Source organism: Hibiscus syriacus, unplaced genomic scaffold (assembly GCF_006381635.1).
Source record: "Hibiscus syriacus cultivar Baekdansim isolate YM2019G1 unplaced genomic scaffold, ASM638163v2 tig00006731_pilon, whole genome shotgun sequence".
Classification (NCBI taxonomy): domain Eukaryota; kingdom Viridiplantae; phylum Streptophyta; class Magnoliopsida; order Malvales; family Malvaceae; genus Hibiscus; species Hibiscus syriacus.
In genome coordinates this window covers 27942-52965 of record NW_024062108.1, presented here as the reverse complement: position 1 = coordinate 52965, position 25024 = coordinate 27942, and the positions used below count along the sequence as shown (strand labels likewise).

Here is a 25024-nt window from a genome sequence, read left to right as displayed (position 1 = left end):
CAAAGCGAAAGCAATTGTTAGATAAAAATTATAATCTCAGAACCAGCTAAGTTCGTTTCAACACCGTGATTAAGCTTTAAAAACAACTCGTCCTTCCTTCTAAGGCAGTCCCCACAAATCCAAGTCACCTTTCAGAAATAAAAAACTAAGAAGATACTTGCAAAAATAAACATCAATAAGAAATCAATCAACGAAGCCTCCTGGCTTCTCGCTCGGACTCAAGCAAGGTGAGAATATCTCCCTCCCTGACCGGTCCCTTAACATTCCTCATAATGAAACGGTTCTGATCATCCAAAAACTTGACTCTCACTTGAGTCACCTGACCTCTTGATCCAGTTCTTCCCATAACTTTCACCACCACAGCAAACTTGATATGTGAATCCATTGCACAGACAATCAAACAACACTGTTTCAAAAACATGGCACAACATTATGTTAGAATCTAAGAATTTTAGTCCAAAACTAATCTAGCTACTAACTTGATAAGGGAGCTTGAACATTAAGATCATACATCCTATTCTTAAAAACATAGAAAACATTAAGATCATATATTTTGTTTATATATGATAAGGGAGCTCAAAAAAGACTATTCCCTTTCATCAAATTTGATAGAAAAACCAGCAGAAACATAAATGGATAGTTAAGATCCATAGACTATTATTTTTTTTCAAATTATTATCCTTCAATAGATAATCAAATAATAAGACTATAGATCATATATCTAAGAACCCAATGAACCAAATTTAAAAGAAAAGGCTCCAGCAAAACAGCAATTGCCCATGAGGATTTATAGACTTCCAGTTCAGCAATTTAAGAGCAAACTTCAACAGACACCAACGTAACCTAATTCTTGAAAGCAGATTAAACAGTACTATCGCTATCTAAATTTGAACACAAACTTTAAAAGGAACCTTAAAACGTGATTACTGGACACAAAATTCAGAACAAGTTTAACAGAAACACGCTAAAGCAAACGCATCAAGGGTTCTTTAAGATACATACACGAGCATTTTCGAAACTTAACAGCACAGTTTAACAGATAATAAAGTAATCGACCCTTGAAAACATTTCAAACAGATTAAACTTGATAAAAAATCAACACTTGTATAAATTCATAAACAAATTCATAAAGAGAGAGAGGCAAAAAGAAATTCATAAACAGTGAAGAAACATTAAATCTAACTTTAAACTTAACTAAATGAAACCACGAAAAACTGTAACAATAACATATAAACAGACCTAAGTTTGGTTTGAAATGATGCGAGGTGAGCGGCTGCTGCTTCTCTTCTGATTTCCAGAGTGAGAAAGCGAAAAAACCCTAAGCTAGTCATTATATAGATGAATACGGAAATTACCGTTATGGTCAGGAGATTACAGGATGGAATTTTGGGTATTATGGTCATTTGCTACGGCTTTGATTCGGTGTGTTTAGGACGTCGGATTATCATATTTTTTTTTGGGTAAAATATAAGATCAATCACTTTCATTTAAATTTTATACACTTCTCTCTAGTGGATTTAAAAGAAATATAATATTTGATCATTTTAATTTTTTTAATTAAGATATGATCACTTTCGTTTTTATTTAATTAAGATATGATCAATGAGAGTTAATTGTCGATAAACCTTTAACAAATTGCTGACATGACATAATGAATCTATAAGATTTAAAATGATAAATTACACAAATGGTCACTAATATTTGTATAAATTTTTGTTTTCCCCATTGAAATTTAAAAAATAACAAATTAAATACTAAAACATCAATCATGTCATTGAACAATGATTTTAGGCTTAATATAAAGGGTAAACTACACCAAATACCATCAAACTTTAAACGTTGACTCATTTATACCGCAAATCTTTCAAGTTTACCAATTTTAGCATTAACGTCTACTTTTGAGTGTAATTATTCCACTTCACTGTTAATGATCTAATGAAATGATGACATGGAAGTTGTGCGCCATGACGTTATTGACGTGACTACCTTACCAAAATGAGATCGTTTTGGCATAATTGTGTTTGTGCTAAAAAAACCCAAAAAGACGTAGTTTTGTTTGAGAAAATTTGGTTAAATTCCCAAAATACTTTAAATTCCAGAAAATCCCAAAAACATAAATTCTTGAAAACCCCTAAAAAACCTAAGCTCTAAATCATAATCCCTAAATTCACCTACCATAATTATCGTTAGTACGTAATTTGCATCACACTGAAACCTCTTTCTCTCGTTGTGCACGTCATTCTCCATTTGCTCATTGACTAGTCGTCGTTTATGGTTTGATTAGAATATTTCACATTTGACGTTTAACGTTCGATTAACACACCGTTCACCAATTTCCAATGAAAACATAGTAGGGTAATTGGTTGTAACACCTCGAATCCCGGGTTAGAAGTTTCGGGATAATCTGAGAGAAGGTTTAATAAACCCATTAAGCATGTAATGAGCCTTAACCCAATTATGAAGTGAATTGGGCTTGTTTGAACCCACCATGGTTAAAAAGGGGTGTTTTTGAAATGAGATTAGAGGAAGAAGGACCAAATGAATAATCAACCCCTTCTTTATACCAAAGGTTTATTTCAATTTGGGTGATGTCACCAGACAAAGAAAGATGGAAATCTGCCATTTCTTATATCTTATTTTCCTCATCAACTTTGTCTTATTTCTTTTTCATTCAAAGTTCATTTCTTCTTCTTCTTCATCATCATCATCATCATCATCATCATAACTAGAGAAAAGGTGAGGACTTTGTGAGTTTTATCCATTGTCTAAAAAATCCAAGGTAAGAATTTAAATCCTCATCCTCTAAGCTTTCATCCAAGTGTACTTTTACAAGTTTTAGCCTTGAAAAACCATAAGTGGGGTTTAAGGTGAGTTTTGGGTTCATTAGTGTTCCCAATCCATTTTTGAGAATTAGAAAGCATGTTTACAGCCATTTTAAGCCCTTAGATGAGTTAATAACTCATTTCCTTTCTTGTTCTAGTAAGAAAAGTGGGCGAGAGCTCAAAGAGGAAGGACAAGGAGAAAGAAGTGATTGGATGAACCTTGGGTTAATTCTTCAGCTTTTAAGTGTAATGTAACACACTCATAACCTTACTCTAATGCTTGTAGATCAACATGTGTAGCTTTGATTCATGTTTGGGTGTATTAGACATTTGTGTACACTTAAGGGTTTAAATGCATGAAAACGGGATTTGATGTTATTCATGTGTAAAGTAATAGCCTTTTATGATCTTATAACTATGCATAAGCTTTAAACACCATTAGGGGGCCTTGGGATAACTTTAGAAGTGATTTAGGAGAGTTTTCACGAGAGAAAACAAAGTTTCTGATTGAGGGTATCGATACTGTAAGAATAATATAGATACTGTAAGAATAATATCGATACTACCCATCGAGTAAGGGCAAAACTCAAAGGGATTATGAGGGGAGTATCGATACTTATCATATGGTATCGATACTTCAAGGCCTAGTATCGATACTCGGGGACTTGGTCAGAAACATCGAAGCTAATTTTGGTATCGATACTCAAGGGAGTATCGATACCCAGGGTGGAGTATCGATACTGGGTTTTTTTTTTAAAACATCGGAAGTAATTTTGGTATCATAGGAGTATCGATACAAACGAGGGTGAGTATCAATAGTCCCAGACGAATATCGATACCGAGTTAAATTTTCAAACATCGAATACCATAGGAAATGGGAGTATCGATACCCAATGAGGAGTATTGCTACCATCGTGATTGGTTGGGCAATAAAATTTGTTTGAGGTAGAGGGACGAAGTTGGGATTATCGAGAGGGGAAACTCGAAAATAAGAATACAAATGAAAACATTAATAATTGTGTGATAACATAAGATCTTAATGAGATAAGATTCCATAAGACATGCCTTTGTATGATGCTCAAGAAACGACGCGGACACTTGAGTCACTTGTATGACGATTGTGTGGTAGAATGAGGATTATCCGGATATATCCAAACCAATGTTATGTACTTTAATTGCTAGTTTAATGAAGTGTCGATGCTAAGTGACCTGACCATATCCTGAGTACTCTAGAGGAGTAGACTAGCCGAGTGAGATGCGATGCTATGTGACCCAGACTTGGCTCGAAGTTCAGGGAGATATTTATGTTGTGTGACCCATGTCTCACCTAAGGTTCTTTAGTAAGCAAACAAGGGTGTGAGTTTCGTGATGCTAAGTGACCCTGAGCTACACCATGATGCTTACTTGGATTATTGTATTAGTGTGTATAGTTGTTCATGACCATACTTGCAGCATGCTTATATGTTGAATGCATGTAGTACAGTAGGGTTATCTGTGTGGCACTGAGCTTGTGAGCTCAGAGTATGGAATGTGTTTCTGTGTGCAGGTTCTTAGGTGCCAGTTCGAGGAGCATGTTGTCAGATTCAAGATTTCCAGACTTGATCAACCATCAGAGTACGTCTCAAGTATTTAGTGGTCATGTATTGTCATAGACCTTTATTATGATTTGAGTCGTAAACTCTATTTTGTACTTGTGTATATTAGAGACTAATGTCAGGAGCTCCCCCATATTTATTAACACTGATATTTCGTAGATGTATTATATTATGAGTACTTTATATTATGATTAAATGTTATATTGGTCAAAATGTTTTAAAAAAATGGTTAGCCACTTAGGTGGTTCTGTGTGACGCTATAATCATCCGGACTTCGGGTCGGGTCGGATAGGGTGTTACATTGGAGGTAAGGGTTCAACAACGAAAGTGGTGAACGATATTTGTTGATTCAACGAAGATAATGGGTGAAATTAGGGATTTGATAATTAAGGCTTTGTGTTTGAGGGGAATTTAAGAATTTTTTAGGGTTTTAAAAAAATATTATTTATTATAAATCATATATATTATAAAAATAATTTAAATATACAAATAATATTAAATAAATGATATTATTTCAAAATTTTATTTAACATGTATATTAATTTTGTTCAAATTATAATAAATTCTTAAGTTAGCTTGGTGGTTGGTTGCTTTTCATTAGGTCCAACAAATCACTGGCTCAAATCTAATGGAAAGTTTTTTTTTTCCATTAACAAAGCTACATCGTTTTGAGCTTTATGATAACCAAAACAATCATGAAAAAATGTTGTTTTGCTGAGGTAGCCACATTAGCAACGTCACAACGCATGGTTGCCATGTCATTGTCTCGTTAGATCATTAACGATGAAATGACATAATTGCATTTAAAAGTAAATGTTAGTGCTAAAATTGAAAGTTTGGTGGTATAAATGAGCTAGAACGGAAAAATTGACTTTCCAAGGGCTTGTGTTTTGAATGCAATGAAAAATTGCCCCTGGGTATCTCCAAATCTGTGTCAACCCCTAAAATATTCACAACACAACTTTTTCGGACACATTCAGGGCACTACAAATTGGTGATGCCATTCGGTCTCAGATAACCAGTTGATCTTCTAGGTAGCCATGAATGAATTGTTTGGTCCATACCTACATAAATATATTTTGGTATATTTTGATTCAGGTCTAGATTGCAGTGGCATGATGAGCACCTCGCCACCTTCGAACAAGACTTCAATTGTTGGCAAAGATTTCCTTTTTTAATTTGAAGGAGTGCTTGTTTGCAAGTCCTCAGTTTGGGTTCTTAGGTCATGTCTTTGATCTTGAAAAAATATCTACTGTGTTGGATTGGTCAATACCAAATATGTGACTTAACTTAGATTTACTTTAGTAATGGTCTATTCTTCTAGAAAATTGCTAGCGTTGGTTCTTGCATTACAAAATAGAAGCATTGTACTTGTTCATAAATTAAATCAACATTGTAGCTTGAAGTTTCTACTGAACTAGTAGGTGACAATGAATAACAACAGAGTTGCTCATAAATCTTTTGCCATTGTACTTCACAGTTCTTTACAAAGCAACAAAAACAAAGGATCCGTTGCATTGTCTTGCAGACCCCAACATGTTGCATTGTCTTGTAGACCCCAACATGCTGATTTTCTGGCATTAGGAGTCCTAGTGTTTATGAACTTTCATGATTTAGTGGAAGCTTTACTTGCTGATCCATGCACAAAACAGATAATGGAGCAGCTCCATCAACCCATTTCTCATCCAGATTTCCATATGGCTGCCTTAGACCTCCTTTTACAAGTCCAGATAAGTAATTCCAAATTTTCTTGCCCTAAAAGACAAGCTTCTGGTGGAACCACGCGACCAAATTTTTTACCACAGCGGTCTCCGAGGGAAGTTCCTCTAGTTCACCGACAAGGGGTCATGAAGGATACTTAAAAACACTCAAATGAGTGACTACCAATTTTTTCCTGGCCACTTTTGAAGAGAGATGTTAAAACTTCTGTCCATGATTGCCTGTCTTGCGGCTACAAAATAAGTACCAAACGCTGGCCAGTCGACTTTTACTACCTTTACCCGTGCCTGAACAAGTCTGGGAGGATATTTCACTAGACTTCATTCTTGGAATATCAATTTCTAGTGGCTTTGACACAATCTAGGTGGTGATTGATTGATTTAGTAAAGACGCCCACTTTATTGCATGATCTCACCTCACCCATTCACAGCCAAAACTATTGCTGGCTTGTTCTGCAGGTAAATAATTCGTTTGTTTGGGCTCCCGAGGTCCACTTGAGACTAACATTTTGTTCTTAAGTGCTTTCTGGTAGGAGCTTTTTCGTCTTCTTCAAACTTACCTTCGCATGGGGATTGGTTATAATCCACAGTCTGATGGCCAAAACGAAAATTGTCAACCATTGTTTGGAGACCTATTTATGTTGTTTCAAACATGAACAATTCAAGTCCTAGTTTAAATTTCTTGCATGGAGAAAATATCCGTACAGGACAAGATTTCATTCCTCATTCAACATGACTTCTATTCAGATTTTTATTGGAAGGGAGGCCCCAACTTTACACTCGTTTGTTCCCCCACAAAACAAAAAATGCACAAGTGTTGTGCAACTTGAGTTTTTGGTACTGTGGTGTCAATGTTCAATCAAAGAAGTCAGTTGTGAGGAATATGATCGAACTGTAGCTCAGTTTCCTACATTCCGCCCTGAGGGCTAGACAAATTTCTAGAGGGGATGCACTGATACAAAACCATATTTAAGGACGTACTTTAGAAAACCACTTATGAATGTAATGGTAGCTAAAACACATATGGGGTTTTTGACTTATCGGGTGGCTTTATCTCATCGAAGCTAGTTAAACCCATATTTTCCCACTTCATCGTATTCCCTAATATTTCTGCTTATTTATAGTCTTATTTTGGTTGTAAATAACTGAATCCTTATGTCTAGGGATCTTTAACTTATTCTTCATCTAGTCATTTTTTATTTGAATTTGGGGACTTGTCTGCTTCATACAGACTCCACTATTTAGTAAGGTAGAGTACACAAATGACCCCCGATTATAGGATACTATTTTGTTAGGTTCATCGAATATTAAAAGTTATAAAATGATTATCTGATTATAGGGTGTTGTTTTATTGAGTCTCTCGACTATTAAAAATTACAAAATGATCACTTGAATATTCATATATTACAAACTCGTATTTTTTTGTTAAAAAATTGAGAATCATCTAAGCTGGATGTTATCTTGTTGATTAATATATGATAAAATATTACCCCATAATTGTTTCAGCTATATAGTCGTATGAGTTTTAATAAAAAAAAAGGAAAAGTTTAAACATATGAATAGTGAGATGACTATTTTGTAACTTTTACTAGTCGGTGACTCAACAAAGTAACACTCTAAAATCGAGAGACTACTTTGTAACTCTTAATAGTCGGGAAACTCAACAACATAGTGTCCTATAGTCAGGACCATCTGTATACTTTATCATATTTAGTAATATTCTCTTCTTTCTTACTTGTCCTCATCATTCTCTAGCATGGCTCTCCGAAGACTTTTCGAATACATTGGAGAATTTCAAAAAAATGTGAACTCACATATGTAAAACTCGCATTTTAGAAATTGGAATCTTGCATTCACTTCAATAAATGGAGTTGATGGATTTTGAAGCAAATAGAATGAACATCTTTGAATCAAACTATGGATTTAATAAATGTAATCATGTTTAGTTTAAGTTGTTCTAAAAACACTATTACTTATATTCGATACTCTATCAGTTCTGCCATTCTCTTTACTCTAGTCAAGTCACTATGTCTCTGCCTGTTAGTGTTTGCGGAAGGTCTACGTTAGCTGATTCTTAGGAAGACCATAATATGTTTCCCTAAGTGCACCGAATGCACTTTGGTTAAACTTTTGAATAGGGTTGTAAATGACCTGAATTGAGCTTGAGTATTACCGAGGTTTACTTGACTCGAAAAGTTAAAACTTGAGGCTGCCTCAAAAGCTTATGAGCTTAAAATTGTCTAGTTCGACTCGAACTAGAAATAAAAAATTGAAGTTTGAGTTGACTCGAAAGCTCGAGAGCTTAAAATTGTCAAGTTCGACTCGAATTTGAAATCAAAAATTGAATATCGGCTCGAATTTGAGAAATTTTTGTTTTACCTACAAAGTAAATAAGCCCTCAAATGTTTTCAAAAAATCAATTAAACCCTTCATTTGATCCAAAAAAACCAATTAAGTCCATTTATCATGTAATCATCCATCGTTGACTGTCACGTTAGTACTATGGACCACCACGTTAGTGCATGAACCACCATATCAATATTGTAATAGTTACCGTACAGTTCCTTTTGTCAAATGTCACACTATTTGCCCCTCAATTTAAGGGTCATATTGAGTATAAAATAAATTTATGGGTCAAATTGAATTTTTTGAAAAGATCGATGACCTCATATACTATTAAGCCTAATATTTAAAATATACAAAAACTGTTTAAAATTTTCAAAAGAATAAATATAAAAAATAAAAATTAAATAATGAAAATACTATTACAATTTTTTTAAAAAAATTTAGAAAGTTTAAATTTAGAAAAAAATATAAATTCAGAAACTTAAAAGTAAGGTGAATACGATTAATATGATAGCTTATTATACGATGAGTTAAGGTGTATAAACAATCTTTAAAATTGTCTGAAATATAATTAGATAGGAATACAATTAATTTGCTGACTTATGATATATCTTAACTATGTATGGATGTAAAATTCTTAAATTTTGACAAATCGAATAGAATATTTTGTATAAATGTTATTGTTGTGATTGTGTGATAATGACAAAATGTTTATCATGCATATACGTATGAAATAAACGAATGATACTTTTTTTTTGTCCTTTGATTCTCAAGGTTTTGCCTTGACTAATTCAGATCGCACACTTGACTTTAGTGGGTGAGTCTCTAAGCGGGGATTTTCTGTATACACAATGACTCAAACTCGAGATCTAATTAAGTGATATAAAGCTGCTTATCACTTGAACCAATCCCGTTGGTAAAGAATACTAGTGTTACTACTTCAACTATAGAAATATGTATAATATATGATAGGTTGAATGATTATCATTTGATGTTTGGGGTAAATGATATGTTTCAAATATTTTAAATGTGAAAAGCATGCTTGTGTGCCTATATAATATGATCAATATATGAATTGTATAGTAAAGTGACTATATGTATATAGTAGATATTCTAAAAGGAATGATTGCTATCTCTAGAGGTCTCGAGTTCAAACATGATGTCTCTAAGAATGTTTGAACGTTTATTGACAAATGATTAAAGTGTCTTTCAAATAGATACTACCGACAAATGATTAAAGTGTCTTTCAAATAGATACTACATTTTAATCACTCCATAGAAAATAATATTATATTCATAAATGAATGAGATATCCTATAAAAAGGATATTGTTATATTCCTAAATGAATAAAATAAAATAAAGTATGTTTGTTTTATCTTATGGCCTAAATGGTATGAATATAATTATAGGACAAATTACTTTGTTATTGTGCCTAAATGTACATATAATTTAATAATTATATGATAAATTACTTTGTTATATTCTATGGTGCTTGAATTCGGGTTCTTAGGAATAACAACAATTCTTTTACCACATAGGTAATTTAGTTTGTGCTATTTTTTAATAAGTTATAATATGTTATTTTATAATTTATGATTTTTTAATTTTAATATTTTTTAAATAATTTAATTTTTATTTTTAGTAGTTTTCACATTTATATATTTTGAATATTTAATAGTTTTTATGTTTTAAATTTTAAATGATTTTTTAATTTTAATTTTTCAAAAATAAAATAAGTCATTATATTTTTAAAATATCAATGAAACCCTCAAACTTTCTAAAAAACTTAATTAATCTTTTGAACTTTTTGAAAACATTAATTAAATCTCTCCATCACATTATCATATCTAATAAATTTTCCCGTCAATTTTACGTACCATTGCATCAACATCATAACTATCATTGATAATTTATATTAATTAAAAATTAAATTATTTTTTTCAGTTAAAAATCATAATTGTCGAAACGATTTTTCCTTAAAGGTGAAAAAAAGGTGAGATTTAAAAGCCACATTAATTTTTAATTTACCTCTTTCAATTGATTTTTAATTTAAAAACAAATGTGATTTGAAAACCTCTCGTTTCGAAAATTTGGGATTTTTATCACGAGTAAAGAAATGGTTCGAAGAGTCGCCACCGATCTTTGATTAGGGTGTGATCGGACACCCAAAAATGTTTTGCCATTTTAAATAAAAAATTAATTTTAATTAAAATAACGAGTTTAGGTCTGCGTTACCAAAATTTGAGTTCGGGAGTCGGTTACGCGTGGGGAAGGATTAGCACCCCCACAGCGCCCTAAATCGGTACCTCGTCGATTAATTAACGTCTTTGCAATGAAAATTTACAAATTCGAGTTTAATTTGATTTATAATCCCAAACAAAACAACATGCGGATTTTATCATACTCGAAAGCACCAATATTGATTAAGTTAAAATTACCCAACCATTAGAAAGATAAAGAATATTCGATTATTTAAAAATATCGAGACCAGATCTTAAATAGTTATAACAACCTTTTCTCGATAAACTTAAATAACCGAACATTTCTTTTTCTTCCTTTCCAAATTTTAAAAGTGATCAATTAATTTTTATGTGTTACTAATGGGATATACTTCTAATTTAAAATAGTTAAAAGCGGATATCTAATCAGTTAAGACAACCCACTTAAGACAATTTTAAATTAAAAGGATATACCCTTAATCAAATTATGTAATAATGTCGGGTTATGCTCATGAGGATATCATACGAAGACTAACTAAAATATGTCATGCATTCAAACAAATTTCTAAGTCTATAAAAATATCACATGCATTTATGGTTATCTATTTTACAAAGGAAATCTTAAATTCTTAATATTCTAAGATTATTAAACCTATCATACTCCTATTAATATGTTACAAGGGCTTTCATGTTAAATAAATTATACGATATATGTATACATACATTAACACGCACATTCATTAAAATAAAATAAAAACCTACTGTGAATAACCCAATCTTGAATTTAATATTACCATAAAGGATGAAAAGCTAAACATCAAATTATTAACCAAATACAAATTGATTAGTACATCACTCAAGTCTGCCATAGGACTAAATTGTCAAACATCAAAACTCACAAGCTAAATGCAAAAATAAACGAAAATGAAAAAAACATAAGCTGGTGACCAAACAGAATGCGTGAACTAGTAGAACCGAATTACGAAAACGGAAAACTGACTCAAGGACTAAAATATAATTAATTAAAAGATACTGGACTTCGCACCTGATTACTCCCTAACGACCTAAACACGGATGATGATATAACTCTCAAACGTCACCGTCTCGACCCATTCCAAACGACGTCGCATCACTCCCGGACTCAAAAACGCTGCCGTTTTGGCTCAGTTCTAAATGACGCTGTTTTGGTTACTGGATGTATATGATACTTAGGGTAAATTTTTTACTCGGTTCATTATTCTCTTCATCCTTAAACCGACCCTCGCCGTTCTCTCATCCTTTCTCCCTCAACCCTCAACGAGACCCAAACCACACCGTGGCTGCCATGACCACCCCTCCTAGAGCTCCGTGCAGAACCACACCGATATGATCCCAACCCCAAAAACAACCTGAACCCAAAACTTCTAATATCTCGACAAAATCAAGACCCATACACCACCACTCTTTTCTTCCCTCAAGGCTTCGCCGAGAAAACCCAAAACCCGATCATCTCCCTCGCTCAGGACCTAGACTCGCAAGCCAAACCTAAACCTCATCGAGGACCCTCCTAAACCCCTAAAATCAATATAGATCTAAGGTCAAAAGAGGTTACCTTGAACGACTGGTGGTGGCTTTGGCCCTAAACGATGTGAGTGAGTTTCTTCAGACGAATAAAAGTACGGGGTTCGTTTTCTATTTTTCAGCTGTTTCACTCTCTGGTTCTGAATGTTTTTCTTTGTTTCGTAAATCTCTCGTTTGCTGGTTGATCTTTCTTCCCTTACTTTCTGTTTTTTTAAAAGCTCTTCTTCATTTCGACCCTACCAGATGCCATGGCCACTATGGTTTCACTCCTCTCAACAGTTCCGACTAGAAACCAAACGAACCTCGATGAACATTCTACTAAAGTAAGGTAGACATTAACTCCCTCTCCCTATTATCTAGTTTACTCCTCTTATTTTATACTTGGGTTTTGGTTCGAATGGTACTGATTGGTAATGGCTTTAGGATAAACGACACATGTGTAGGGGAATTCGAAAAATTTATTTAGGCTTTATTGCAGTAAATAAAATCAAAATCTAGAATTTCCTATTCTGTTTTTTTTAAAAAATAACCTAAACACACAAAGAAATTGGAAGAACAATAAAGAAATCCCAGAAAAATACCTCGAAAATTCTTGCAGTTTTAATGCTTTTCTGCAAAACGAGTCTATTACACTGCTTGATCTCTGAATCCTTGAACGTTTTTACAGAACTTCTTTTTTTCTATTTGTCTCTCTTTTCTTTTTCGCTGTCTGATTTTTCTCTTTTTTTTGTCCCCCCTTTTTTTTATTGTGTTTCTCTTTTTTTTTCGATTAATAGTTTTTAGTGGTTAAAAACCCCCTCAAAACTGACCATTTCCTCCATTTACAGTTTTTTTGATAACTCACAATACCCCCCACTCTCTACAAACCGTTCCCTCTAGTTTTTTCTGGTTTCTTAACTTCCCAGAAAAATTAAGCATCTACAGCTGCCCCTCTTTGTTCATTGTCGTGTAACGAGAATAGGGCAAATATCAAAAGATGACCGAATTTGTCTGGTCTTGAGAATGTTACGTCAGGATAAATACTTGAAAAATCTTCTAATGACGAGCCTGCTCCTATTCCTTCAGAAGTATAAGACTCGAACAATCTTCATAAACGTGTCTGCTCTCTATTCATTCAGAGAGTAAGACTTGAACAATCTTTAATAAAACGGGTCCGCTCTCTATTCCTTCAGAGAGTATAGAACTCGAAAAATCTTCAATAAACAGGTCCGCTCCCTATTCTTTCAGGGAGTATGGGACTCAATCTTCAACGAACTAGTCCGCTCCCTATTCCTTCAGAGAGTATAGGACTCAATCTTCAACGAACTTGTCCGTTCCCTATTCATTCAGAGAGTATAGGACTCAATCTTCAACGAACTTGTCCACTCCCTATTCATTCAGAGAGTATAGGACTCAATCCTCAACGAACTTGTCCGCTCCCTATTCATTCAGAGTATAGGACTCATCTTCAACGAACTTGTCCGCTCCCTATTCATTCAGAGAGTATAGGACTCATCTTCAACGAACTTGTCCGCTCCCTATTCATTCAGAGAGTATAGGACTCAATCTTCAACGAACTTGTCCGCTGCCTATTCATTCAGAGAGTATATGACTCAATCCTCAACGAACTTATTTGCTTCACTACTCTTTCGTGAAGGCTTATAGATGATTTGCTTCAAAGGTCAAACCAGTTATCTTCATCTCGATGCTTTCATATCTTCAATCTTCAACTATCCCTAGGAAACCTGTAGATATTTAAGCCATCATGCGATTATGAATGCCATGATCCTACTCATGCCTAAAATGTATGCAATTATGCAATTCAATGTGTTTTCTTCTTTGTAGGAACTCTATCTCCTTTTGATCTCGGTGGAACTCGGCTTCATCTTGGGCACAGAACGTTTGATCAGTTCACCCCAGTTGACAATCTCAATTCCATATCTCTCGCCTTAACAGTACCTTGACTTATTTCTTTCTTGAAACCCGTCAGTATCCCTGACCAACTTCTCGACCATGATAACCTCCTTGGGTCATCTTTTAATGGCTGAGATTTTCTTTGAATTGAGGATTTTAGTTTCCCATGGCCACACAAACTTACATGTTTAAACCATTGTCAAATTCAGAATACCTGCATTTTCCAAATCTTTTGCACAATATACAAAATGATCTCATGTACTTCAAGTTAAGCTATATGTTTTAACCTTTCAAATAAGATGTTTGCAAAGGGAAATTATCAAGAAAAGACATCTCTTTATTTATATAAATACAGAGAATTTTAGGCAACTAAATGGCGAACTTTTAACTGGAACAGTAAAAGACAAAGAGTAGGCGTCTTCAATATCAATAATGCAAATGCTTTTGAACTGGCACGCCGTTAGAATGTCTCGAGCGTAGCTTCTGTCAAAAAGATCTTCAAAATTGTGATGCTTAAGAGTATGAAGCTACTTCTAAACTCCCCAAATCTCTATCATTGGATGCCCTAAACCGGTATTGAATCTCATATGCATTCCATTTCTCTTGGTTATTTCAATCGAGACTCATTAATCTTCAGTCTCATCCCTGATCACCAACTGTCATTGTTACTATCCATATCAGGAGCTCTTTCTACTTCCAAAATTGATTCAGAACCTCCACCATGCACGAATTCTGAATTTTTGTGATGCTTAAGAGTATGAAGCTACTTCTAAACTCCCCAAATCTCTATCATTGGATGCCCTAAACCAGTATTGAATCTCATATGCATTCAATTTCTCTTGGTTATTTCAATCGAGACTCATTAATCTTCAGTCTCATCCCTGATCACCAACTGTCATTGTTACTATCCATATCAGGAGCTCTTTCTACTTCCAAAATTGATTCAGAACCTCCACCATGCACGAATTCTGAATTTCAAACTCAACTCAAGTCGCCCTTTGCGGGTTTTCAACTTGAGACCTTCTTTGGTTCCAAGACGCCCTTTTCAGGTTTTCGTCTTGAACCCTCATTTTATTTCTCTCTTTTTTCATTTTTCTCTTTTTTCATTTTTCATTTTTTCTTCCATTTTCTTCTTCTCTTTTTTTTCGTTTTTTCCATCATTTCTTTTTTTTTTCTCTTTTATTTCTTCTTCAAGCGAAATATCTCTTAACAGCGTCGGAATTCACTAGATATGGTAATTCTGATCCGTCCATTTCAGTTAGGACAAGAGCTCCACCAGAAAAGGCCTTCTTGACAACATAAGGTCCTTCTCAATTGGGCATCCATTTTCCTCTGAAATCCTTCTGACTAGGCAAAATCCTTTTAAGTACTAAATCTCCCTCATGGAATTCTCGAAGGCGAACTTTCTTACCATGTGCCCGTATCATACATTTTTGGTACATCTGACCATGACAAATAGCTTTCAATCTCTTTTCTTCAATCAAATTCAACTGGTCATACCTAGCTTGGACCCATTCTGCCTCATCAAGCTTTACCTCTGACAAAATCTGAAGTGAGGGAATTTCCACCTCAATAGGTAAGACAGCTTCCATCCCATAAACCAAAGAAAACGGAGTTGCCCCAGTTGAAGTCCGTACTGAAGTTCGATAAGCAAACAGAGCAAAGGGCAACTTCTCATGCCAATCCTTATAGGTCTCAGTCATTTTCTCTATGAGCCTTTTGATGTTCTTTTTGGCCGCCTCTACTGCCCCATTCATCTTTGGGCGATAAGTGGTGGAATTATGATGCTTTATTTTGAACTTTACAGACCGAGTCCATCATCTTATTATTTAAATTCACGCATTATCGGAGATAATCCTCTCTGGTAAACCATATCTACAAATGATCTCCTTCTTCAAAATTTGCATATTGTAGACTGGGTAACATTTGCGTAAGAAGCTGCTTCTACCCACTTGGTGAAATAATCTATGGCTACCAGAATGAAGCGATGACCATTTGAAGCTTTGGGCGAAATTTGTCCAATAACATCCATGCCCCACATGAGAATGGCCACGGAGCTGTCATTACATGCAACGGATGAGGAGGAGTATGTATCCTATCTCCATAAATCTGACATTTGTGACATTTTCGGCATAATTGATACAGTCTGTTTCCATAGTTGACCATAATACCCAAATCTCATAATCTGCCTAGCCATAGCATGCCCATTAGCATGGGTACCACATATTCCCTCATGCACTTCTTCAAGAATTAATTTGGCTTCTTTCGCGTCCACATCTTAACAAACCTGATCCAAACTTTTCTTGTATAGAGTCTCACCATCAAGCACATACCCTGATGCCATTCTTCTAATGGTTCCCTTATCATTCTCAGTGGCATGCTCTGGATAACTCTGATACCTTATATATTGCAAGATATCATAATACCAGGGGTTTCCATCTTCTTCCTCTTCAATATTCAAACAATGGGCTGGATACTCATAAGCCTTCATTTCAATGGGCATCATATTTGAATGCCGTTCATCTTAAACGCTGCTGCCAATGTGGCTAAGGTATCTGCTATCTGATCTCTTCTCTGGGGAGGTAATTGAAAGTTATTTCTTCAAATTCTTCAACCAAGCTCCATAACCAACTTACAGTATTCTACAAGCTTGGGATCTTTGTCTCCCATTCTCCCTGAGCTGGTATATTACCAAAGCTGAATCCCCATACTTTAAGCATTTTACTTTGCGTTCAACGGCAGCTCTAAGACCCAGAACACAAGCTTCATACTCGGCCATATTGTTTGTACAATCAAAATTAAGCCGACTGGTGAAAGGATAATGCTCTCCCTCTGGTGAGACCAAAATTGCCCCGATTCCATGTCCCAAGGCATTTGAAGCACCATCGAAGTTCAACTTCCAATATTTGCTAGTGGATGCAACTGCTTCTTCTACCGAAATAGCCATTAAATCTTCATCTGGGAAATCAAAGCTCAATGACTCATATTCTTCCGAAGCCTGCTTGCAATGAATTCCGCTATAGCACTTCCTTTAATTGTCGTCGGTTTACATACTGGATGTCAAATTCGGACAATAAGATCTGCCAACGAGCTAATCTTCCAGATAATGCAAGCACACCCATTAAATATTTCAAGGGATCAAGCTTGGATATAAGCCAAGTAGTATGATACAACATATATTGCCTAAGCCTTCGGGTAGCCCATAATAAAGCGCAACACAACTTTTCAATGGGTGAGTATCTTGTCTCACATTCAGTGAACTTCTTGCTGAGATAATAGATAGCCCTTTCTCTTCTCAGTTTGGTCACGTTGCCCCAGCACACACCCCATTGAATTTTCATAAACCGACAAATACAGAATCAAGGGTTTGCCTGAAATGGGTGGCGCTAAGATTGGAGTGCTCGACAAATATCTTTTCACTGCTTCAAAAGCTCTTTGACAATCCTCACTCCTTCCCCTGAGTTATTCTTGCGAAGGCGGAATATGGGATCACACTTTCCGTCAGCTGTGAAATAAACCGAGCTATATAATTCAATCTCCCCAAAAATCCTCTGACTTCTTTTTGTGTTTGCGGGGCTGGCAAGTCTTGAATAGCCTTTACTTTATCTGGGTCTATTTCAATTCCTTTTGGCTTACTACGAAACCAATAACTTCCCAGATGTCACCCCAAAAGTACATTTATTTGGGTTGAGTTTTAACTGGCATCTTCTTAGTCTTTAAAAAGTTTCTCAAATTCCCAATATGTTCTTCCTCTGTCTTAGCTTGACTATCATATCATCGACAAACTTCTATCTCTTTATGAATCATGTCATGAAATAACGTCACCATGGCCTTTGATATGTTGCCCCGGCGTTCTTCAATCCAAACGGCATTACTTTATAACAAAACGTTCCCCACATGGTAACGAATGTTGTTTTTTCCATATCTTCAGGGTTCATCTTAATTTGATTATAGCCAGAGAAACCATCCATAAAAGAGAACAAAGAATTTCCAACAGTATTATCCACTAGAGTGTCTATATGTGGCAAAGGAAAATTATCTTTTGGACTAGCTCGGTTGAGATCCCTGTAGTCAACACACATTCGAACTTTCCCATCCTCTTCGGTACTGGGACAATATTAGCCACCCACTCAGGATTTTAGCCACTTAAGAAACCCGTCATCAAATTATTTCTTCACTTCCTCTTTAATCTTAGCAACATCTCAGGTCTCATTCTTCTCAGTTTTGCTGTACCGGTTTACATTCAGGTTTTATTGGCAGTTGTGAACAACCAACTCTGTATCTAAACCCGACATATCTTCGTATGACCAAGCAAACACATCCTTGTATTCTTGAAGCAATTCTATCAAATCATGTCGACCTCCAACTGACAGAGTGGTACCAATCTTTACTTCTCTCTTATCCTCATCTGTCCCCAAATTCAAAATCTCAGTATGCTCTTTATGAGGCAGAATATGCTTATCTTCATTCTCCACCATTTTCAGCAATTCAGAAGGTAGTTCACATCTCATCATCATCACAATCTTCGATTTCCCCTTGACATATAGGCTTCTCGAAATCAATCTCGGGTCAGAGTCATTGGCATTCATATTATTGATATCTGAGCTCCTGAAAAAATAATGAAAGAGAAGTATATATACATATACATATGGGAGGATCTTTTCCCATATAAATAAAAGAAATAAATACATACATATACAACAAAGAATGAATGAATGAAATGCATGGGAAAATGTTTGCCATTTGGAACTAACAGAATGCATCTTTTATTGAAAGCAAGAAAAAACAAACAGCTTAACCCTTTACATAAATCACCTATTGCCCCAGGGTATGAACAACAGGGAGAAAGTTCCAGTGCATTACTCTGCAAAAGATTTGTAAACTACAGGCAGTTTCTTCCGCGGTCCAATTGTTCAACACAAAGCCCGGTGGTGCAGGATAATGCCCATAGCTCTCATTTCCTCGGATTCATCATCAGTTATAACATTAATGCCTAATCTCCCAAGGAATTCTCAACCATCGTCTCAGTATTCCTTGAATTCCCTTGAAACATATCCCCCCAGACATGAAAATGCTACTCAACGGCGAGAATGTCATGGGTTCCCAGCTAAGGTCTTCACCAGCCAATCTGGCCTTTCTGATTTCTTGGCCCTTCTTAATTCCCTCATCTTATCCCTCGAAGTTGGCTGATATCCCAAACCAAATCGATCTTTTTAGTAATAGGGCATATGGGATTCACCGGTCCTTGCAACTGTCGGCCTAAACCCTTTCCAACTTTGCTCCTCTTCCAAGAGTCAATTTAAGCCCCATCTTGGTACAGTTTGACAATCGAGGCTTTGGTATCTCTTCGCCTTCGCCACAAACGTAGCATTGACAAACTCTAACAATCTGAAGAACACTCGACGGCTTGCTCATCAACTCAATATACGGAGCAGTAGTAGAAACAAAGCAATAATGTCCTCTTCAGCATGAATACATACCAACCTTCCATCAATCACAAATTTCAGTCTCTGGTGTAATGTGGACGAACTGCACCGGCCTGATGAATCCAAGGCCTTCCCAACAAACAATTGTACGTAGGCATAATGTCCATTATGAGAATCCACTTCATAAGTTGCTGGACCAATATTCAGAGGACATCAATCTTGCCCAACACTTCTCTTTTAGTCCCATCAAAAGCTCGAACCACACTTTGACAGGTTCTCATAAGTGTACTATCTAATGGAAGCTTCTTCAGAGTCACTAAAGGCATCACATTCAAAGTTGAACCATTATCAACCAAGACCCGGACAACACATACTCTTTACATTTAACTGTAATGTGCAAAGCCTTCTGACTACCCATCATCCCAGAAGGGATTTCATCCTCAGAAAAAGATAAAAATTATCAGCTTGTATATTAGAAACTAACCGATCCAACTTTTCAATGGGCAGCTCTTTCGGAACAAAGTCTGGTTCAAAACCTTAACAGAGCATCCTATGGGCCTCGAACTCAAAGTAATGATAAACAGAAATACGGGCAGGCAACTGTGTAACTGTTCCACAACACTGTATTCGCTGTGTTTCAGAAACTTTAAAAATTCTACCGCTTCACTCTCGGTTACTGGTTCATTGATAACAGGCTTATCCTCTTCTATCGCACATCAACTTTTTCCCCTTATCAACTACAACCTTCTTCTCAGACTCTTTAGGTGGATTAAGAGAATAACACCTACCACTTCTAGTAAAGCGTCCCACCTCATCTATTTCCTCATTCTTTTGTTACATCTCCCATTTGGCAATCATATCTCCAAGGCACTTGTTTATTATCCCGATATGGGAATGGAGATGAGGTGTAATAACCACTTTCGGGCTACCTTCTCAGCAACTCGATTTTTGGGAGTAATAATTAGGGGACATGGCATTGTATACCCCTTTAGACGATCATTCTGAAGCGCAAACTTCCGCTTCCTCTTCTTCAACAATCTCTCTAAAGAACTCAATTTCTTTACTGTCCATCATGTCTTGTACCAAAGATAAGAAGTCAGGACATTGCTGAATATTGTGTCCCTCACTGTTATGATACAGACATACCTCTCCATGCTACCTGTTCACCCATCAAACTGGGCTTCAACAATCCTACCTTGACCATCTGCACCACACCCAACTCATGGGTGATACCACCTCACTAACATTTTTGCAATTCTCTTTCCTTTCTCTTCAGTAATCGCGTTAACTCCTGCCCCTGCATGGCTTGGCAACGATTCTGAGCTATATTTGGCTGCTCACTGTCACCAAAGTTGATGACATTCCTCATTCTCAAAGCTTGGACAACCTTCTTAAAAGCAGTACAATTCTCAATGGAATGCCCAGGGTTCCCTGCATGGTACTCACACTGAGCACTAGCATCATACCATTTGGGAAAAGGAGGTGCATTGGTGTCACGTGATACGGCGAAACCACATGCCGATCATACAAAATCTGAAATAATTCCTTATAAGTCATCAGGATGGGGTCAAATTGAGGCCTCTCTCTCCTCTGGTCCCTTGCCCCTTGTCTATTGTCATTTTGTGTCGATGACCCTACTCCTTGAGGACGGGAAACAGTGATGTTATTAGAATCGTACTGCCTCACATTACTGACTTCGTTTTCCTTTTTTCCTCGTTGGTGGCCTCTTACTAGACTCTCCTCCCTCGAGCTTCCCACTCTTAACAGCTATTCAATCATTTCTCCCGCCGTAACTACATCAGCAAACTTCGATAAGGATTACCGATAAGATGCGAGAAAAAGGAGCTTTTAAGGTGTGACAAAAAGCATATTGTTTCTTCCTTCCTCTTCAATGGCGGTGGACTTGCACTGCTATATCTCTCCATCTTTGAGCATATTGTCTAAACTCGTTAGACTTCTTTTCCATTCCTTGCAACATCATCCTGTTGGGTCTAACATCTTTTACATGTTTGTATTGCTCAAGAGAAGACTTAGCCAAGTCTTTCCACGATTTAATATTAGCTCTACTCAGCTGGTTATACCATCGGATTGCCGAGCCAGTTAAGCTTTCCTGAAAGCAGTGTATCAACAATTGATCGTCCCCTATGTATCCGGTCAGCTTCCTACAAAACATTGTGATATGTGCAGAGGGGCACCTGGTACCATCAAACTTTTCAAAGTCAGGAACTTTAAACTTTGGAGGAAAGACCAGATCAGGAACTAGACTTAACTCCTTTGCGTCGAATCCATAGACACTGGTATCTTCCTTCATGGCTCTGACCTCTCTTTCTAACTGCTTCCATTTCTCTTCCAACATATTGTTTTGGTCCTTCTTGGCTTCTTCATCAAGGTCCGGAACTTGATGATATTGATGTTCTTCCTGATACGAACTAGATCCAGGCTGTACGTTAACAAAAGCACAGACTGGATTAATGTGCACCTTCCCGACATGAACAGGGGTCACTTGAACATTCTGAGATTGTTCTAGGGTTAACCCTGGATGATGAAGTGGGTCTTCAGTTACACCTTCTGGCATAGGGCTTTTCCCATGTTCTGGATTTCTTCCTTCCAACATACTCGCAAACTTGGCCAACATCTCCTTTTGGGCATTCATCATATCTTCTTGCATTTTCTTGATATTATCTTGTAACTCCGACTGAGCCTTCTCAATTTGGGCAAGTTTGTCTTCCATAACTTTCTTCCTGGTTCTATAGATATGCTTGGGATTTTCCAGTATTACTCTGTCACAGAGTCATTTTGTTATCGCTGATATTTATTAATGAATATGAAACATATGATTATGAATGAATAAAATGCGATGCCAAAATTAAATGCATTAAAAATGCATATGCAAAATGCAGGGTGTTGATCCCGGAACGACTCCTTAGAACAACTCTTTATATTAGAACGACGTTCAATTACAAAGTTGAAACATATCACAAATAAATCTGCACCATCTCTCCTATTTGCTGTACATGTGCTAGTAACTCTACAATCTTCTGGTTTTCTTCAGCCTCAGGATCCAGTTCTTAAGTCACATCAGCAGCTTCCTCAGATAGAATGACCAAATATTGAGCTATCCCCCGCGCATGGTCTAGGTAACAAGCAATAAAGTCCTCTATTTGCTTAACTCTCACCTGAGCTCGCTCCCACCGAAAACGCCACTGTATATCCCCCTCATAAGGAACTATCGATAGCTCACTTGCTTGCCTCTGAAAATCTTGAACCATGGCTTCAAGCTCGCTCACTTGTCTCTTCAAACTTTCAACTTCTCCCTGGCTCGAGCTACTTTCCTTGTTTCGATATCATCGTAATGCAGTCTCTAAACTTAAAATTTTCTCCTTCAACTTTTCATTATGGGCTTGACTCTTTTGTAACCGCTGCTCTAAAGAATCCTTTTCTTTCGATAAAATTTTCACTTGGTGCCTGCTTTGCTTGAGCTCTTCTTGACTCTCTCCGGCTACTCTTTTGAGGCTCGCCACCTCTTGCCTCAATTCGACAGACTTACTTGAGCTAGAACCTACTTGAGCTTTTACCATTCGCTGATAAGTTGACCGAAGATCGTCAAAGTCTAGCCGAAGTTGCTTCTCTACTTTTTCAATTCGATCTGCTATACTCTTCTGAATGTCAATCTCCAATCCCTTTTGATACACTTCATCTTCCAGTTTCTGCAAAGTCATTCTCCATTGTCTCCGTTCTGCTTTGAAATCACGCTTGGCTAACTCTAATGGAGATGGCACCACTCTCAACTGTTCCTCCACTGGCTGAATATTTTCAGGATTCACCATCGGGATATTGTCATTTACTCGACTGCTTCTCCACTGCTCGAAATCTTGTGATGGCTCGAGATCGTAGGTGAACAACTTCACACGACGAGTCTGTTTCCAAGCTTCAGCAACCCCTCTGACTTTGTTCTTGTATTGATCTCCCTTGAATGCAAAATCTGACCCTAACAAGTCCCTCGTAGCTAGAATGAACTGCCTTGACCCATATTGTCTGGAAACCAACAGAGGTGCATATCCAACATAACCCCATATACCTGGCAAAGGGACCCAATCCCGCTCTCCACACCGATAAAGTATGTCCGAAGTAACATTCCAAGAAGCTCGCCATAGAACATCACCGTCTCTGATATCTTTGAAGATTACCATCCATTTTTCTTCGGTAAAACCTCCAGGCCAATCTTTTGAAAGGAAATCTTTCAAAGGTGAAAACCCGTCTAGAAACACTCGACCTGGCGCCCTCTCGACGTGCTTGAAATGATTGAGGATCCACACTAGCAGTAGGGGTGCACATCCTATAAAGCGTCCTTCTCCCTCTCGTCTGCAAGAACTCAAAGAACGAAATGTCTCTGCTAGGATAGCGGGAACAGGATCCACATGCTTGTCCAATCTTTCGAACAGGTCGACCACTGATACGTCTATGTATCCTAACACCTTTGGGAAGATAACAAGCCCATAAATCCCTAAAGCAAGTAGGTCAAGCTTTTTTCTCTGATCAGGATGACGATTGATTATTTCCTTCAGAGCGGACCAAGGAAAGCATTCACTGTCCCCTTTCTTCTTAATATTTTTTACAACCCAATCCTCACTCATTCCAGTTATCGATAGCAATTTCTTCTTGAACGAAAGAGTGACCGGGGGCTTGGTATAGACCCTATCCGCTTGAGCTCTCGGACACCGGAGCAAAGCTTGATACTCTTCTATTGTTGGCGTCACATCCACTCTTCCGAACGTAAAACAGCTGTAACCGGGATTCCAGAACTGCGCCAGGGCCCTAAACAGATTTCGATCGATTGGAACATCCAGAAGGTAAGATATGTCGCCATACAACTGATAGAATATCTCTTGATCAGCTGCTTCACATCTCTCCCAAATCTCTTGGAGCTCATTCAAATCATTCTGACGCACATTGACGTGAGTGTAGCTAAACAACTCCGACACGTAACCAGGCTTCAAACTATCTCCGTTAGTCAACTGGGATTGCTCCGACCATCTCAAAACCTCTGCATTGTCTTCAACCTCTTTGTGAACCTTTCGTTCCATATTCTGGCCTTCTAATGGACATCGATCCCCAAATCAACACCATGAAATGGATAATGCAATGCAAAGTAAAAAGGAATAAAACAAAAAAAAAGAAAATCAGTTAGTAAACATTAGTTAATTAATCAGGGATAATTTGTTAAAGAATCCTACCCTCACATGCTGGCTACCCAATCATTCTTTATCAGATCGTACCCAACATGATATCTACCCCCATGCTTTGTTATTCACAAAAATAAATCCTAACCGCATGATATCTAATTCGCATGCTTGTTCAAAAAATAAACCTAACCGCATGATATCTAGTTCGCATGCATTTATTCGAAAAAAACGAAAATAAATGACTCAAAAAAGCTTTTCCTT

General features: G+C 36.7%; 2 protein-coding genes across 2 annotated transcripts; both read right to left on the bottom strand.

The window, feature by feature from the left end:
- Window positions 1-3: 3 nt before the first annotated feature.
- LOC120200985 (40S ribosomal protein S28-like) lies at window positions 4-1304 on the bottom strand. The gene is made up of 2 exons (XM_039201689.1): window positions 1240-1304; window positions 4-406 (listed from the first exon to the last, which is right to left on the bottom strand). Exon 2 carries the CDS (start codon window positions 383-385, stop codon window positions 188-190), a length of 198 nt encoding a protein of 65 aa, XP_039057620.1. The 5' UTR covers window positions 386-406; window positions 1240-1304; the 3' UTR covers window positions 4-187.
- Window positions 1305-22875: 21571 nt separating this feature from the next.
- LOC120200984 lies at window positions 22876-24664 on the bottom strand. The gene is made up of 2 exons (XM_039201688.1): window positions 23426-24664; window positions 22876-22941 (listed from the first exon to the last, which is right to left on the bottom strand). Exons 1-2 carry the CDS (start codon window positions 24662-24664, stop codon window positions 22876-22878), a joined length of 1305 nt encoding a protein of 434 aa, XP_039057619.1.
- Window positions 24665-25024: the final 360 nt, after the last annotated feature.